Here is a 15,901-nt window from a genome sequence, read left to right as displayed (position 1 = left end):
AAATGGATAGATTTTAGACACACATAATCTACCAAAATTGAGTCAGGAAGACAGAAAACCTGAAGAGACCAATAACCAAGATGGAGACAGAATCAGTAAACAAGATCCTCCCAACAAAGAAAAGCCCAGGACTGGATGGCTTCACTGCTGAATTCTACCAGCCTTTTCAACAAGTAACTCACTCTAATTCTTCTCAAACTGTGCAAAACAACTGAAAGGGAGGCAATCTTCCCAAACTCTATGAAGCCAGCATTACTTTAATTCCAAAACTGGAAAAAGATACCACAAATAAAGAGAACTATAGACCAAAAATGAACATAGATGCAAAAATCCTCAACAAAAAACTAGTTAATTGAATCCCGCAACACATCAGAAAGATCATTCACCTGGACCAAGTGGGATTTTATCCCTGGTATGCAGGGATGGTTAAACATTGGCAAATCAATTGTTCTACATCACATTACCAAACTGAAGAATAAAAACCATATGATTGCCGGCGCCGCGGCTCAATAGGCTAATCCTCCACCTTGCGGCACCGGCACACCGGGTTCTAGTTCCAGTTGGGGCGCCGGATCCTGTCCCGGTTGCCCCTCTTCCAGGCCAGCTCTCTGCTGTGGCCAGGGAGTGCAGTGGAGGATGGCCTAAGTGCTTGGGCCCTGCACCCCATGGGAGACCAGGAGAAGCACCTGGCTCCTGCCTTCAGATCAGCGCGGTGCGCCGGGCTCAGCGCGCCGGCCGTGGTGGCCATTGCAGGGTGAAACAACAGCAAAAGGAAGACCTTTCTTTCTGTCTCTCTCTCTCACTATCCACTCTGCCTGTCAAACATAAACAAAAACAAAAACATATGATTGTCTGAATAGATGCAGAGAAAGCATCCAACACCATTTCATGATGAAAACTATAAGCAAACTGGGTATAGAAGGAACATTCCTCAACATAGTCAAAGCAATTTATCACAAACCCAAGTCCAGCATCCTATTGAATGGGGAAAAGTTGGAGGCATTCTCACTAAGATCTAGAACCAGCCCACTCTCACCACTGCTATTCAATATAGTCCTGGAATTTTTAGGCAGAGCCATTAGGCAAGAGAAAGAAATGAAAAGGATACAAATTAGAAAAGAAGAAGGCAAACTATCCTTTCTTACAGATAAATGATCCTATGTATAGGGTAACCAAAAGACACCACTAAGAGACTACTAGAACTCATAAAAGACTTTGGTAAAGTTGAAGGATATAAAATCAACAAACAAATCAATACCTTTTGTGTACAGACAATGCCACAGCTGAGAAAATTTCTAAAATAAATTCTGCTCACAATAAAATAGCTACAAAAAACTAAATACCTTGGAATAAATTTAACCAAGGAGGTGAAAGATCTCTACAATGAAAATTACAAACCATTGAAGAAAAAAAAGACACAAAAAAGGGAAAAATATTCCATGTTAGTGGATTGCAAGAATTAATATAATTAAGATGCTCATATTATGAAACCAATTTATAGATTCAATGTGATACAATTCAAAATATCAATGATATTCTTCTCAGATCTTGAACAAACGATACTAAACTAAAATTCATATGGAAACACAAGAGACTACACACAGCTAAAGCAATCTTAAACAACAAAAATAATGCCAGACTCAACACAGTATCAGATTTCAAGACAGACTACAGGGCAGTTACAATCAAAACAGCCTGGTACCAGCACAAAAACAGACACATAGATGAATGGAACAGAATAGAAACCCCAGAAATCAATCCATTTATCTGCAACCAAAGGATTTAGCTCTGACAAAGGAGCTAAAATCAATCACTGGAGAAGGGACAGTGTCTTCAGCAAAAGATGCTGCAAAAACTGGATCTCTGGATGCAAAAGTATGAAACAAAACCCCGACCTTATACCATACACAAAAATCAGATCAAAATGGGTAAGGATTTAAATCTATGACCTGACACCATCAAATTACTAGAAGAAAACATCCTGGAAACTCTGCAAGACATTGGCACAAGACTTCTAGGAAAACACTCCAAAAACACAGGCAATAAAGGCAAAAACAAATGGGATTCCATGAAGCTAAGAAGCTTCTGCACTGCAAAGGAAACATCCAAAAAAGTGAAATGGCAACAGAAAGAATGAGAGAAAATATTTGCAAACTATGACTGATAAAGGACTAAATATTCAGAATCTATAAAGAGCTCAAGAAACTCAAAAACAAAACAAAGCAGTTAAGAAATGGGCAAAGGACTTGAACAGACTTTTTTTTTTTTTTTGACAGGCAGAGTGGACAGTGAGAGAGAGAGAAAGATCTCCCTTTTGCCATTGGTTCACACTCCAATGGCTGCCGCAGCCAGCGCACAGCGCTGATCCAATGGCAGGAGCCAGGTATTTATCCTGGTCTCCCATGGGGTGCAAGGCCCAAGCACTTGGGCCATCCTCCACTGCGCTCCCTGGCCACAGCAGAGAGCTGGCCTGGAAGAGGGGCAACCGGGACAGAATCCGGCGCCCCAACTGGGACTAGAACCCGGTGTGCCGGCGCCGCAAGGCGGAGGATTAGCCTAGTGAGCCACGGCGCTGGTCTTGAACAGGCATTTCTCAAAAAATTATTGGCTGACAGACTCATGAAAAAATGCTTAGATCCCTAGTCATCAAGGAAATACAAATGAAATCCACAATGAGGTTTTATCTCACCCCAGCTAGAATGGCTCTCCTACAGATATCAGAAAGCAATAAACGCTGCCAAAGATGTAGAGGAAAAGGCACCCAAATCCACTGTTGGTGGGAATGCAAACTAGTTTAGCCATGGTGGAATTCAGTAAGTATGGAGATTCCTCAGAAATCTGAAAACAGATTTACCATATGACAGCAATCCCACTCCTGGGAATTTACCCCAGGGGAAAAAAAAAAAAAAATCAGCATATGAAAGAGTTATCTGTGCCCCTTTGTTTATTGCAGCTTAATTCAGAATAGCTAAGATAAGGAATCAACCCAGATGTCTATAAGCTGATGATTATATAAAGAAATGTGATAAATATACAATGTGAATACTATACTCAGCTGTAAAAAATAATGAAATCCTGTCTTTTGCAACAAAATGGATGCAAACAGAAATCATTATACTTAGTGAAATGAGATAATCCCAAAAAGAGAAATATTGTGTGTTTTCTCTGATCTGTGGTAACTAAAAGAGCACTAAAAAGTGATGTATATGAGCAGAATGGACATTCTGGAGATTTACATTGTTGTTTATGGCCTTTGTCTATACTGCTGAGGAGCAGTGATTCTTTCATAGTATTTGTTGAATTCTTTACTTAGTGGAGGGTTAATCTTATGAATATAAAATAAACTGAAAAGTATGTAAAAAAAAAAAAAGAAAAGAAAAGAAAAATTCACTTGAAAGAGAAATAGAAAGATCTCCCATCTGCTGGTTCACTTTCCAAATGCCTCCAACTGGCAGAACAGGTCAAGACCAACCCAGGCACAGCGAACTCAGCTGAGAGCCTCTCGAGCAATCACTTGCTACACCCTGAGAGGCACAAGACCAGCAAGCTGGAAGCAGCAGTAGAGCTGGTATTCAAACCCAGGCACTCTGATACGGAGGCAGGCATCCCAAGTGGGGTCTTAACCACTATGCACAATGCCCACACCAATGTATCTTTAGTTTCATTTTTCCATTTTTAAAAGTTCTGTCATATGTGGAGGAAAGCACATCTAAATAAAAGATCAGAGTGCCTATGAAACAAGAATGAAACTCAGATTGAAGAGTTTTAACAATGTTAAACTATAGATCACTTTCTCATCGATCCCGTAACTTTTTCATCCCTCAACAGTGTCCTAACTCTAACTTATCTTCAAGGTTGGGGTTATAATGCAATCCATTTTTTTCATACTTGTTGATGTTTAAGGGAATGAGAAAAGGAGAAAGCACAATAAAGTGTATTCATAAATAACTCTCCCCTCCTCTCAAGCTCAAGATTTGAAATGTAAACAACTCTAGGAAAAAAAGACCACTCAGATGGTCAACTTAGAGATGTTCTGAGACTCTTGAAAGCTTAAAGTTTTTATATCATTTAATGTTCTTAGGAATAGAAGGAATATAATAAAATAGAAGAATCAGGTAACAGTTAGAAGAACCAGGTAACAGTTACACTTACCCTTACAGTAGAAGAAAATCAAAAAACAGTAAGAAGATTAAAAGAACAGTAGGGGCCGGCACTGTGGCACAGCAGGTTAAAGCCTCAGGCCTGCAGTGCCAGCATCCCATATGGGTGCCAGTTAGAGTCCCAGCTGTTCCACTTCTGATCCAGCTCCCTGCTAATGCACCTGGGAAAGCAGCAGAGGATGGTCCAATTCCTTGGGCTCCTGCACCCACGTGGGAGACCTGGAAGAAGACCCTGGCTTCATATCATCTCAGTTCCAGCAGTTGCAGCCATCTGAGGAATGAACTAGTGGGTGGAAGACCCCTCTCTGTCTCTACCTCTCTATGTAACTGTCTTTCAAACACAAAATAAATCTTTAAGGAAAAAAAAACCCAGTAAATAGGACACTATTTTTGAGCTACTACTCAGTAATCAAAATGTGCACTTACAGGGTATGTTGGGTTAAGCTGTCGCCTGTGATGCTGGCATCCCATACAGGCACTGGTTCATGTCCTGGATGCTCTACTTCTGATCTACTTCCCTTCTAATGGTTTAAGAAAGCAGCGGGGCCAACGCCGCAGCTCAATAGGCTAATCCTCTGCCTGTGGCGCCTGCACACCGGGTTCTAGTCCCGGTTGGGGCGCCAGATTCTGTCCTGGTTGCTCTTCTTCCAGTCCAGCCCTCTGCTGTGGCCTGGGAAGGCAGTGGAGAATGGCCCAAGTGCTTGGGCCCTGCACCTGCATGGGAGACCATGAGAAAGCACCTGGCTCCTGGCTTTGGATCGGCACAGTGCGCTGGCTGCAGTGGCCATTGGGGGTGAACCAACGGAAAAGGAAGACCTTTCTCTCTGTCTCTCTGCCTTTCAAAAAAATAATAAAATAAATAAATAAATAAAAGAAAGCAGTGGAGGTGGCTCAGGTGCTTGGATCTCTGTACCCACGTGGAAGACCCAGGTGAACCCCTTGGCTACAATCTGCTATGTCCTGGGTGTTGCGGCAAATTGGCAGGTGAACCAGTAGATGAAGGATCTCTTTGCCTCGGCCTCTCCCTCTTTCTGTAACTCTGCCTTTCAAATAAATCTTTAAAAAAAAAATGTGCATTTACATCGGCTTTCTTATTCCACTCCAGTACTGAAACTGCAGTTATGTTAAAAATTTCCTTTCTTGGCTATATTATTTTTTTTTTGACAGGCAGAGTTAGAAACTGCAAGGCCACCCCCACCACGATCTTTAACCCACATTTTTCCCCACAATGCTTGAAATTGTTTTACTTATTTATTATCAAGTAACTGCTCACCTTTACATGAATATAAGCTCTAGAATGGCAAGAATTTTTTCCCTAGTTTTTGTGTGTTTTTAACAGTAACTGACATAAAACATATGCTCAATACCTACTGAATGTATGGAAGGGAAAGAGACTGAATTCCAGAGAAGATGGGTATTTGGCACTGAGGTTACGAAGTCACTTGGGGTATCTGCATCTTTTATCAGAGGGCCCAGTTTGAATTCTAGCTCTTCCACTTCCAATCCAGACTCCTCCTAATGTGCCCTCTGGAGGCACTGGCAATGGGTCAAGTACTTAAGTAACTGTCCACTGTCCACACATGGGAGACCTGGATTGACTTTAGGTTCCTGGCTTTGTCCCAGCTCATCCCTGATTGTGGGGGCATTTTGAGAGTGAACCAGCAGGTGGAAACATCTGTGTTAGTCTGTCTCTTTCTCTGCTTTTTCAAAAAAAAGTATAGAAGGAGGGAAGGAAAAAAGTACATTAATTAACCATCATGCTTAAAAATAAAAATTGGGTCATTTTACATTCTATTCTAGATCCTAGTGCATGACTCCGCTAATAATATTCAAAGAAAATTTGAAAACATCTTTCAAGGTAGACCAACATACCTATAGAGTAAAATATATGGCAGGCTGGGCTAACACACAAAAAACAGCCCAAATGGGACTAGGATGAATTTGAAAGGACCAAAAGCAAAGAAACAAAGCAACCACATAAAGGTGTAGTCAACCTCACAAGAATTCTTCAGATGCCAAAAATGAAGAGGAAATTCAAAGTAGGTTCTGATGTAATGGAAGCCCACACAGAGGAAGAGAAAAAAACCCCAAAAAATCCAGGCCCGATATAGGTCGTAAGGATGGGAGGTTGAGGAGTTTTCACCCACAACCATTGGACTAGGATGTAATTCCCAACACAAAGTCAGGCTGTTTATGAAAGTATAGTAGACAAATTCTACCTAACCATCAAGGGAAGCAGTAAAGAACTTTGCCTTCCTTCCAAGCTTTGAACGAAAAATAACTCATTCAAATGTGTGTGCATGTCCATTCCACATCTGTAGCACTGGGTGTAGGAAATGCCAGGCCAGGAAAGCGTGTAGGGGCCAGCACTGTAGTGCAGCAGGTTCTGCTGTCTCTTGCTGCACATCTGTGCTGGCATCTCACATCAGAGCACCAGTTCAAGACTCAGCTGCTCCACTTTGACCCAGCTCCCTGCTAATGGTCTGGGAAAAGCCGCAGCAGATTGTCCAAGAGTTTGGGTCCCTGCCACGCATGTGGGAGACCCAGCTGAAGCTCCTGGCTCCAGTCTGGCCCACTGCTGGCTGTTGTGGACATCTGGGGAATGAACCAGTGGATGGAAGCGCTCTAACTCCACTTTTCAAAATAAATAATTATTTTTAAAATTTATGCATTAGTAATGAATAAAGGTTTACAAGAGAGTCAAGGATCAGAATAAACTCAATAAAGTAGAAGCAAAGAATGAACTGAAATTAGTAAAACAGAAATAACATAGATAATCAGAGTAAATGTTTCTTCGGGCTAAGAAAAATGGCTAATAAAATTGATAAACCTGTGGCAAAGTTCATCAAGGAAAAACATATTAAATACATGTATTATCTCCCTTATAGCTGCCTTGCCCTTCACCTGTTCTTCTAAATTCTCCTTATATCTCAGAATTCTCCATGAAGTCTAGACAATACTTAGTTACCTAATACTTAGGAGATCTGTGGTTTGAAAAATTCTAATTATACACAGCAGGCATTCTGCCTTGCAGTTAAGATGCCAGTAGAGATCACTTGTTCCACTCTGTAGGACATGGGTTGGATTCCTGGCTCCAGACTCCAGCCCCCCTGCTAATGTAGATCCTAGTAGACAGTAGTGAAGGCTCAAGAAATTGGGTTTTTGCCAGGTACATGGGAAACCTGGACTTGGGACATGTTCTGAGTATTTGGGAGCCAGGGGATAGGAATGCAAAGAGGGGAAGTACACATTTCTCTCCATGCACAAGAAAGCATGCTGTCTCCCAAGGAAATAATTACAAAAAAAAATTAGAAGTATCTGGTTATATTGAATGTCTAGATCCTTCCAAAAATTTTTTCAAACCAAGTTGCTACAGAATAAAACAAAAACACATAAATAATCTGAATTCAAAATACACTGTGACAGCAGATCCTTATTCAGTCTTCACTACTTGTCAGAAATAACGGCTAGGGTGAAATAACCCAAAAACAGGCAGGAGTATAGGAGGATGTGTGTGTGTCACAAGTAGAGCCTAAGTAGTAAATTAAATATAAGATAATCAGACATGGAAAAATACATTACCTACACAAAACTTTCAAGAATCCTATGATCTCAGCAACTAATAGCCAAACCACTAAAATTTCATAATTAACATACATAACTGCTAATACTTACAGTACCACCTACTATTCTTCCTAGTGGATACCATGCTCTTTCATCAAACCAATTTAAAAATTCATAGAACCCATGAGATGCAAGATGATGTGTTGATCTATAGTTAAACCTAGAGAAAAGAGAAAAAAAGAAATGTTATAAAACTGGTCAATGGAGAAAAACAGCTTTCTTTAAACTGTGGCTACTTAAATATCTCTTCCAAAGTAATCTTCAGTAACAGGTAGGAAGCCTGAAAATATCAAAGGAATATACTTTTGCCTCTAACATATAACTAAAAATAACTCCCCCTTCCCCTTACAAAAACACATCTACAAAACTAGTAATGTTTAAATTGACATTTGGCTATTGTTTGGAGTCCAGGTGATAGAGGGCTACAAATCTGGATGAAAAAGGGAGGTAAGGGTTTACAAAACTCATCATTGCTCAATGAAGTACACGACTGTCAAAAGATTAAGAAGCAATGACAGAAGACAGCATCAAAACAGAAGAAGGAATATATATATGGGATCTAAATACTCACAGTCCCATAACTAAAAATTACAGGAATAATAAACAGCACTAAAAAACAGACTATACCAATATTGTAAAATAAGAATATGGCCTTAAAGAAAGAGATAATTTCTAAAAGACAAAGAGACAAGAAGAAATGAAACTGGAGAAACCAAAGTCTAAAATGCAAGCACAAGAAAACTGAACTGTGGAGGGAATTCCAGAGACATTCCACGCGTAGTGTAAAGCAGCTATTTTGGGGTAAAGAGGCAGAGGAGAACCATGGAGCAATCCTCAGGGTAAAGGCATTCAGAACAACCTGGAAGATGGATCCCCTTCTCTGTTGCCAAGCAAGGAGTGGGTACCAAGTGTCTGCCGGAGGCAGGAGGATTACACACAGCCAAATGAGTCAAGAAGATGAGTAGTACTGTACACAAAGAGGATTCACAGAAAATCCTCATACCCGAGGCCAGCACTGTGGTGCAGCGAGTTAAAGCCCCAGCCTGCAGCGCCAGCATCACACATGGACGCCGGTTCAAGTCCCGGCTGCTCCTCTCAGAGCCAGCCCTCTGCTATGGCCTGGGAAAGCAGACGATGGCCCAACTCCTTGGGCCCCTGCACCCGTGTGGGAGAACTGAAGAAGCTCCTGGCTTTGGATCGGCTCAGCTCTGGTCGTTGCAGTCATTTGGGAAGTGAACCAGTGGAATGGAAGACCTCTCTCTTTCTGACTCTAATTCTCTCTGTAACTCTATCTTTCAAATAAATTAAAAAAAAAAAAAAAAGAATCTTTAAGAAAATCCTCATACCCAAAATCCTTTCCAGCTCTAAGTTATAATCCTCTCCTCAACAACCAGTAGATGCAAACTTTATAGCATGTTTAGACAATTACCAAGTACTAAAACAAGTATACATCCAAAAATCAAATATTTGAGAAAAATAAGCACCCTATGAAAGCTAAGTACCAAAATTAGCAAATATGAAAAGTAATGCCACTGCAAACAAAACCGGTATCTTCAGAGGACTAATACAAGCCAAAGCAGCCTGAGAGGAAGTATAACCTAGAGGCTAAGAGCACAGGTTCTAAACTCATTTCAGTCTTGTTTCCATTCTCACTGGTTATTATGTCCTGGACAAGTGTGTTTTAGATTCTTCATCTGCAAAACAGTGATAATCAAACTACATCCATATAAGGTAGTTATGAGTGAACAACAGTGTCTCTGAAGACTATGATTAGTGAAACACTTCCAAAGATCTATTTAATATTTAAGATACTGATTAGAAAAATAATTATCAACATAAAAGGATAAATAGTATAAAGGATGAATGAAGATCCAATTAGAACAAAACAAACTATCACAAAAAAATTTTAAGATCTAAAAAGAAATTCTCAAGTCTGTATGCTCATCTTAATAAAGGCATCACCAGGAGCAGGGGTTTGGAGCAGCAGTTACGATGCTGTTCAGATGCCCACGTCTCACATCTGAGCGCCTGGGTTCACGTCCCAGCTCTTCTTCCCATTCTAGCTTCCTGCTGAGGTGCACCATGGGAGGGTAGTGGTCATGATCCCTGCAGCTCCTGGCTCCACTATGGCCCGGCCCCAGCACTTACAGGCATTTGGGGAATGAGCCAGGGAAATATCTGTCTGTATCTGTCTTGCTAGCTCTCAAAAAATAAAATTTTTTAAGAAATCCAAAGGAAATATGAATAGCATCGGACCGTGCAAATATTCTTTTCTATTATAGTAAATCACTTGAAAACTATATGCTTATCAATCAAATCCCCTCAGGCAATGATCTCAGAGCTGAAGTTCATAACCTTTCTTGAAGACGCCTTCTCTAATATCTTATCCTCCCATTCCACTTTCATTTGTGCTTTGAAAACATGTTAGAACCTCTACTTTAGCTCACTTTACAGTGGAGTATTTTTTCTTAATTATTTTTTTGCATCCTGGAGATATGGCTCCTGGCACATAACTCCTCAGGTTTAATTAGTAATTGTTTAGTCCATTACTCCTATTAACAGACTTAAAAGTTTTGCCCACTCTTCACTTAACTCAAGCCATTATGAACACAAAAATGATCTCCAATTCTGGTATGCCCAATTCACACACTTTAAAAAACATTTAAGGGGCCGGCGCCATGGCGTGGTGGGTTAATCTTCCACCTGTGGCACCGGCATCCCATATGGGCACCAGTTCTAGGCCCGGTTGTTCCTCTTCTAGTCCAGCTCTCTGCTATAGCCTGGGAAAGCAGTGGAAGATGGCCCAGGTCCTTGGGCCCACACACCTGCATGGGAGACCAGGAGGAAGCTCCTGGCTCTGGATCGGCGCAGCTCCAGCTGTCTCAGCCATTTGAGGAATGAACCAACGGAAGGAAGACCTTTCTGTCTCTCCCTCTCACTGTCTGTAACTCTACCTCTCAGATAAATAAATAAAAATCTTAAAAAAAAAAAAAAACACCACATTTAAATAGCCAGGAAAAAGAGTGTTACAGATGGACAGTAACTGTATAATCAGAGGATAAGTGCCATATATCAAGGAGGCTTGCTGTATTAGCTTTACTTTTCCGGATATCTGAAATGTTTCACAGCAAATTATGTACGTGTATTGAGGGTACTTCAAAAAGTTGGTAGAAAAATCTATTAGAAGCTTATTTTTTTGAAATCAGTACACTGTTTTCCAAATATATACATTTTATATGAATAAGATATTTCACATACAGGAAATGAAAAAAGTGCACCAAAATAACTTAGCTTTTGATTCCATTTTCCATTAACTTGAAGTATTTTCACTTATCTTTTTATACTGTCAGAACAAATTTCAGTATTTTAACTATAGTAAAAGGATCTGTATCGACATTAACTATGTTAAAAGGTTAACTATTAAATATTAGTAGATAAAAGGGATTCATTATGGTTTTCTCTTGACTTTTGGTTTATTTGAAATTTTCATTAAAGTTTAAAAAGAGAATATCCCCCCTAAATTGTCTCAATCTGCATCTCTATGCCCATGTTGCAATTACAACTATGTATGGAAGAAAGATTAAAAATGACTAAGTGTCACATGGATAGTTTGAAAACGGCAATAAAACAGTTTAAACATGTAAATTGTTAGATAAGATAATAAAATAGATTTTTATATAGGCATTAAGGAAGAGAAATAGCCATATTACAAATTGGGAGAAGTCTCACAGACTCTCCTTTACAAAGAGGCTAAAACACAAACGTTTTTTCTTCTGCAACATATGTAGAAATACTGTGTGTACTGGCCATTCAAATACATTGCATTACAACTGCCTTTGACTGTACTTAACAAATCAGTTAAAAGAATAGGACTTGCTAGAAGCCACGTGTTTTTAAAATTCTTGTAAATCCCATGGTTTATTTCTTCATCCCAACAAAAGTCTAGGCCAAGAAAAGTCTAGGCACTTGATTCAGGAAGAACAGACCAACTCCTAAGGTAGAAACAGGAGACAAAATTATGTAATTCCATTTGTTGAGAAATGGTTACAATTCTTGAGAACAACAATGCTGATTCAAAGCCATTAAAGCTTAAATAGGGCTTGATGAGCTGGTCTAAGACTTATTCAATATATGTTGTATTGATTCCTTAAGAAAAACAAAGGCTAGGCACAAACCTATTTGCGAACTATGGCTGCTTTTATGAATAAGGAGGCAAAGTCACCAATTGCTGTCCCTGAATAAGAACCAGTTTTTGTTAAATACTCATCTGATACATCTGGTACTAGATTTATTTCATCTAGATTTTACTAAAATACCTAACATGTACTCAAAGCCACAACAAAGCACTCTCATGACTATATATCTATCTCACGCAAGATTCTATACAATATACCCTTAACCTTGAAAGTTTTCTTTTTTCTAAAAAGAAAGCATTAGTCCTCAAATTAACCTAAGGCTTCCACATCATCAAAAGAAATCCTTGAGGTAGCAAGGGGTTGTGTATGTTTAACATTTTCAGTCCTTATTAAAATGCAAAACTGTATTAGAAATATTAATTGGAAAAGAAAATGAAAAACAGTATATCGCTAGCCATAACAAAATGATCAAACTGAAGCCACACATGACCCCTGAAGGGAGCTTTTAAAATTATTTCATATATACCTATTTCATAAAATAATTATGTTCTAAATGTTTCAACATAATATAAAAGGCATGTGTAGAATTTGAGCTTGAAATTTATAGCTAAGTAAAGACAAAAAATACATATGCTAAAGAAAGTGATGAGGGAGCCAACATTGTGGCGTACAGGATAAAGTTGATCCCTGTCACGCCAGCATTCCATATGGGCACCAGTTCAAGTCCTGGCTGCTCCACTTCCCATCCAGCTCTCTGCTAAGGATCCTTGGCAAGCAATGTAGGATGACTCAAGAGCTCGGGCCCCTGCACCAAGACCCAGATGAAGCTCCTGGCTTCAGTCTAGCCCAAGCCCTGGCAGTTGTGACCATCTGGGGAATGAACCAGGAAATAGAAGATTCTCTCTCTCTCTTTCTCCCTCCATCCCTCTCTGTAACTCTGCCTTTCCAAACCCAAGAGCCAGGAGCTTCCTCCTGGTCTCCCAAGTGGTTGGTTGCAGGATCCCAAGCACTTAGGCCGTTTTCCATTGCTTTTCTCAGGCCATCAGCAGGGAGCTGGATTGAAAGTGGAGCAGCTGGGCCTCCAAGCAGAGCCCATATATGATGCTGGTCTCTGCATTTTTTTTAAAGTGAAGTCTTGAATTAAAATGACTATCTGAAAATTGTCTTAATAGTTCTTTTAACAGAAATAATAGTTAACAGTTTTAACATTTCTTACCCTCTTTACTTCTTTACTACATTCTTTTCTACATATTTATTAATGTATTTGAAATGCAGAATTATAGAGAGAGGGAGAAACAGGGAGACAAGGTTGGGGAGGGGATCTTCTATCCTCTGGTTCACTCCCCAGATGGCAGAAAGGCAGGGACTGGGCCAGGCTGAAGCAAGGAGCTTCATCTGGGTCTCCCACAAGAGTGGCAGGGGCCAATCCTCTGCTACTTTCCCAGTCACGTAATCACTGAGCTGGATCAGAAGTAGGGCAGTTGGGACTCGAACCAGCTCTTATGTGCGATACCAGCGTGGCTACTTGTGCCACAAAGCTGGCCCATTTACTACATTCATATATAGATCCAGGATTAACATACCTTGAGATGAATTCAGGAGACAACTTGGGAGTTTAGAAACCAGGCTTTATAGAATAAATTCAGACTAGGAAATAATCAAAGAACAACAGCAAAAGGAAAGATTTTGGCAGTGAAAACACAGACTCAATATGGGGAGCAGGGAACTGGGAGACAAGTGACCCACATGCCACAAATGTTCAGTTTTCAAATCTAATTTTCACAAGCCAATACACTTCTAGTTTAGCCCTTCCAAAAACCAAACAAAACCCAAGAAATAAACAATCAGGACCACAATACAGCAAAAACAAACAAAACTCAGGACAGAAAGCTTTTGATCAATGATGGTGATAAAGAGCAGCACATTTAAACAGAGGATGGCAAGAGAGACAGAGACAGAGACAGCAGTAATGTAAAAGGGAGCAGGTGGGTGGAGTACTGCTTCACCACTCGTCAACAAAGTCCCCTTTAAGACAGGGCAAAACCTTGAATCACCCGATTTTTAATTTGCTTTGGGTTCAGATACCAGGTTAACTAAAGTTTCTATCAAAAATCAGGATTACATGGATTCCAAATGAGGGCCCTCAGCTGTTTCTTACAGACAGAGAACAAGCATATGTTTACAGTTTATCTATAAAACACGCCCCCAAAATCATGTCTGACAATAGAATATATGCCTCTATAAAGGGTTATTCTAAGTCTGACACTGGGTTTTACTTTTACAAAATGGTAATCATTTATGTTTTATCTTTCTAATCACTGAAGTTTTAAAACTTTTTTGAACAACTAATAAGTTCCAAGTTTCTGTTAGGCTTTAGGAATAAAGTACTGAAAAAAGATGAACTGTTTTCCTGGAACTTAAATACAATAAACACAAACCAGATAACTACAGATTAAAACAAGAGTTTTGGAAGATATGAAAAGGCCTGGTGAAAGAAAGTAAGATAGGCATAAAGAAAAAAAGGTAGAGACGGCTTTAAACAAAGTAGAAATGAAATCTTATCATATAACATCTATTGAGGCCTTTAAAAGGAGCCACTCACTCAGTTAGGGAAAAGAGCTGTCCTAGGCAGAGAGTATCCAAATGCAAAGGCCTTGAGAGAGGAGCGCCATTATCTTTAAGGAAAAGAATGTTGTCTGAGAGGTGGACTGGTAATAAGACACATTTTGAGCACTATTTATTTTCAGGTTTTTTTTAATGTTAACATTTGTCAGACACTAACATATAAGTTTAGTCACCAAAACCACCACACCACTACCCACAAAACTACAGCAGGGCACAAGTATGTTACATGACTTGTCCAGTCACTCATTAAGTAGTCAGGATGGGATTTGAAACAGGCAACTGACTCTGGTCCCCACATTCTTAAGCATGACCACATGACTCCAAACAGCAACAGAGAAATCAAAGCAATGGATCATCTGCATTATCTTTTGGGCACTATGAATCTTCAAAGTGCCATTTCAAACTGTCCCCAGGACGCCCCAGGGACTACAAAGGTTTCAAAGGTTTTTCTGGGAAAACTTCTGACGAGGTGAGGTACAGGGCACCATTCATTTAATCTACATTTGTTGTTTATATATTGAGCTCTTGTGTAGACTCTAATTTGATGAAAAGCTTCAAAAGCTAAAACAAATGTCTGAAATAAAGAATGGTGTACACATTTAAAACATAAATAAAAAACACTGGCATGATGCTCTTAAAATGTGTTAAGGTACAACTTTGAACCTTGAAGCTTATGCCTTCTTTGAGTTACTTTGGAAACAAAAGGACAGGAGTTCACCATATGCTTTATCGTATCATTTCAGATTTCAACATTTTGTACATACATAATACCTCTTCAACAATCACAGCTAGAAACCTGTACCAGTACTGCTTATAAGGAGGATCGCACATAACTATGTGTGTGTGTTTTTTTTTTTTAACCAAAACGTTCAAGTACTATTCTCACAAAGGAGAACCAAAGTGAGTGGTCCCTAGCCCCCTGCCTAAAATTTCTCCCTTGCTTGAGACTTTTCCTGTACTTCCTGTGAGGATACTTCATAAAGTTCATGGAAAACATTAACAAAAATCCAGATCAGGGCAGGCATTGTGGCACAGCAGGTTAAACTGCCACTTGGGATGCTTGTATGCCACATCAGAATGCAAGTTCAAGGCCTAGCCGCTCTGCTTCTGGATCCAGGTTCCTGCTAATGCACCTCGGAAGGCAGTGGATCCTGTCACCTATGCTGAATCTTGGATGGAGTTTCAGGCTCCTGGCTTCAGCCTGGCGCCAGCCTCAACTGCTGTACGCATCTGGGGAATAAAACAGCAGCAGATGGAAGATCTGTCACTTTGCCTTCCAAATAAAATAATTAATCTTTTTTAAAAAGTCAAATTGAGGGGCCAACATTGTGGCCCAGCAAGTTAAGCTGTGGCCTA

General features: G+C 39.9%; 1 protein-coding gene across 1 annotated transcript in view; it reads right to left on the bottom strand.

The window, feature by feature from the left end:
* Nucleotides 1–15,901, bottom strand: part of STT3B (STT3 oligosaccharyltransferase complex catalytic subunit B) — a 110,727-nt gene that overhangs the window by 61,840 nt on the left and 32,986 nt on the right. The window contains exon 2 of the mRNA XM_051858910.3: nt 7,836–7,944. Coding sequence (XP_051714870.1) covers nt 7,836–7,944 — 109 coding nt within the window. The remainder of the gene's footprint in view (nt 1–7,835; nt 7,945–15,901) is intronic.

The sequence above is a fragment of the Oryctolagus cuniculus genome, chromosome 4, assembly GCF_051225735.1.
Source record: "Oryctolagus cuniculus isolate XC-2025 breed Fujian yellow rabbit chromosome 4, ASM5122573v1, whole genome shotgun sequence".
Lineage (NCBI taxonomy): Eukaryota > Metazoa > Chordata > Mammalia > Lagomorpha > Leporidae > Oryctolagus > Oryctolagus cuniculus.
This window is presented reverse-complemented; position numbering and strand designations above follow the sequence as displayed.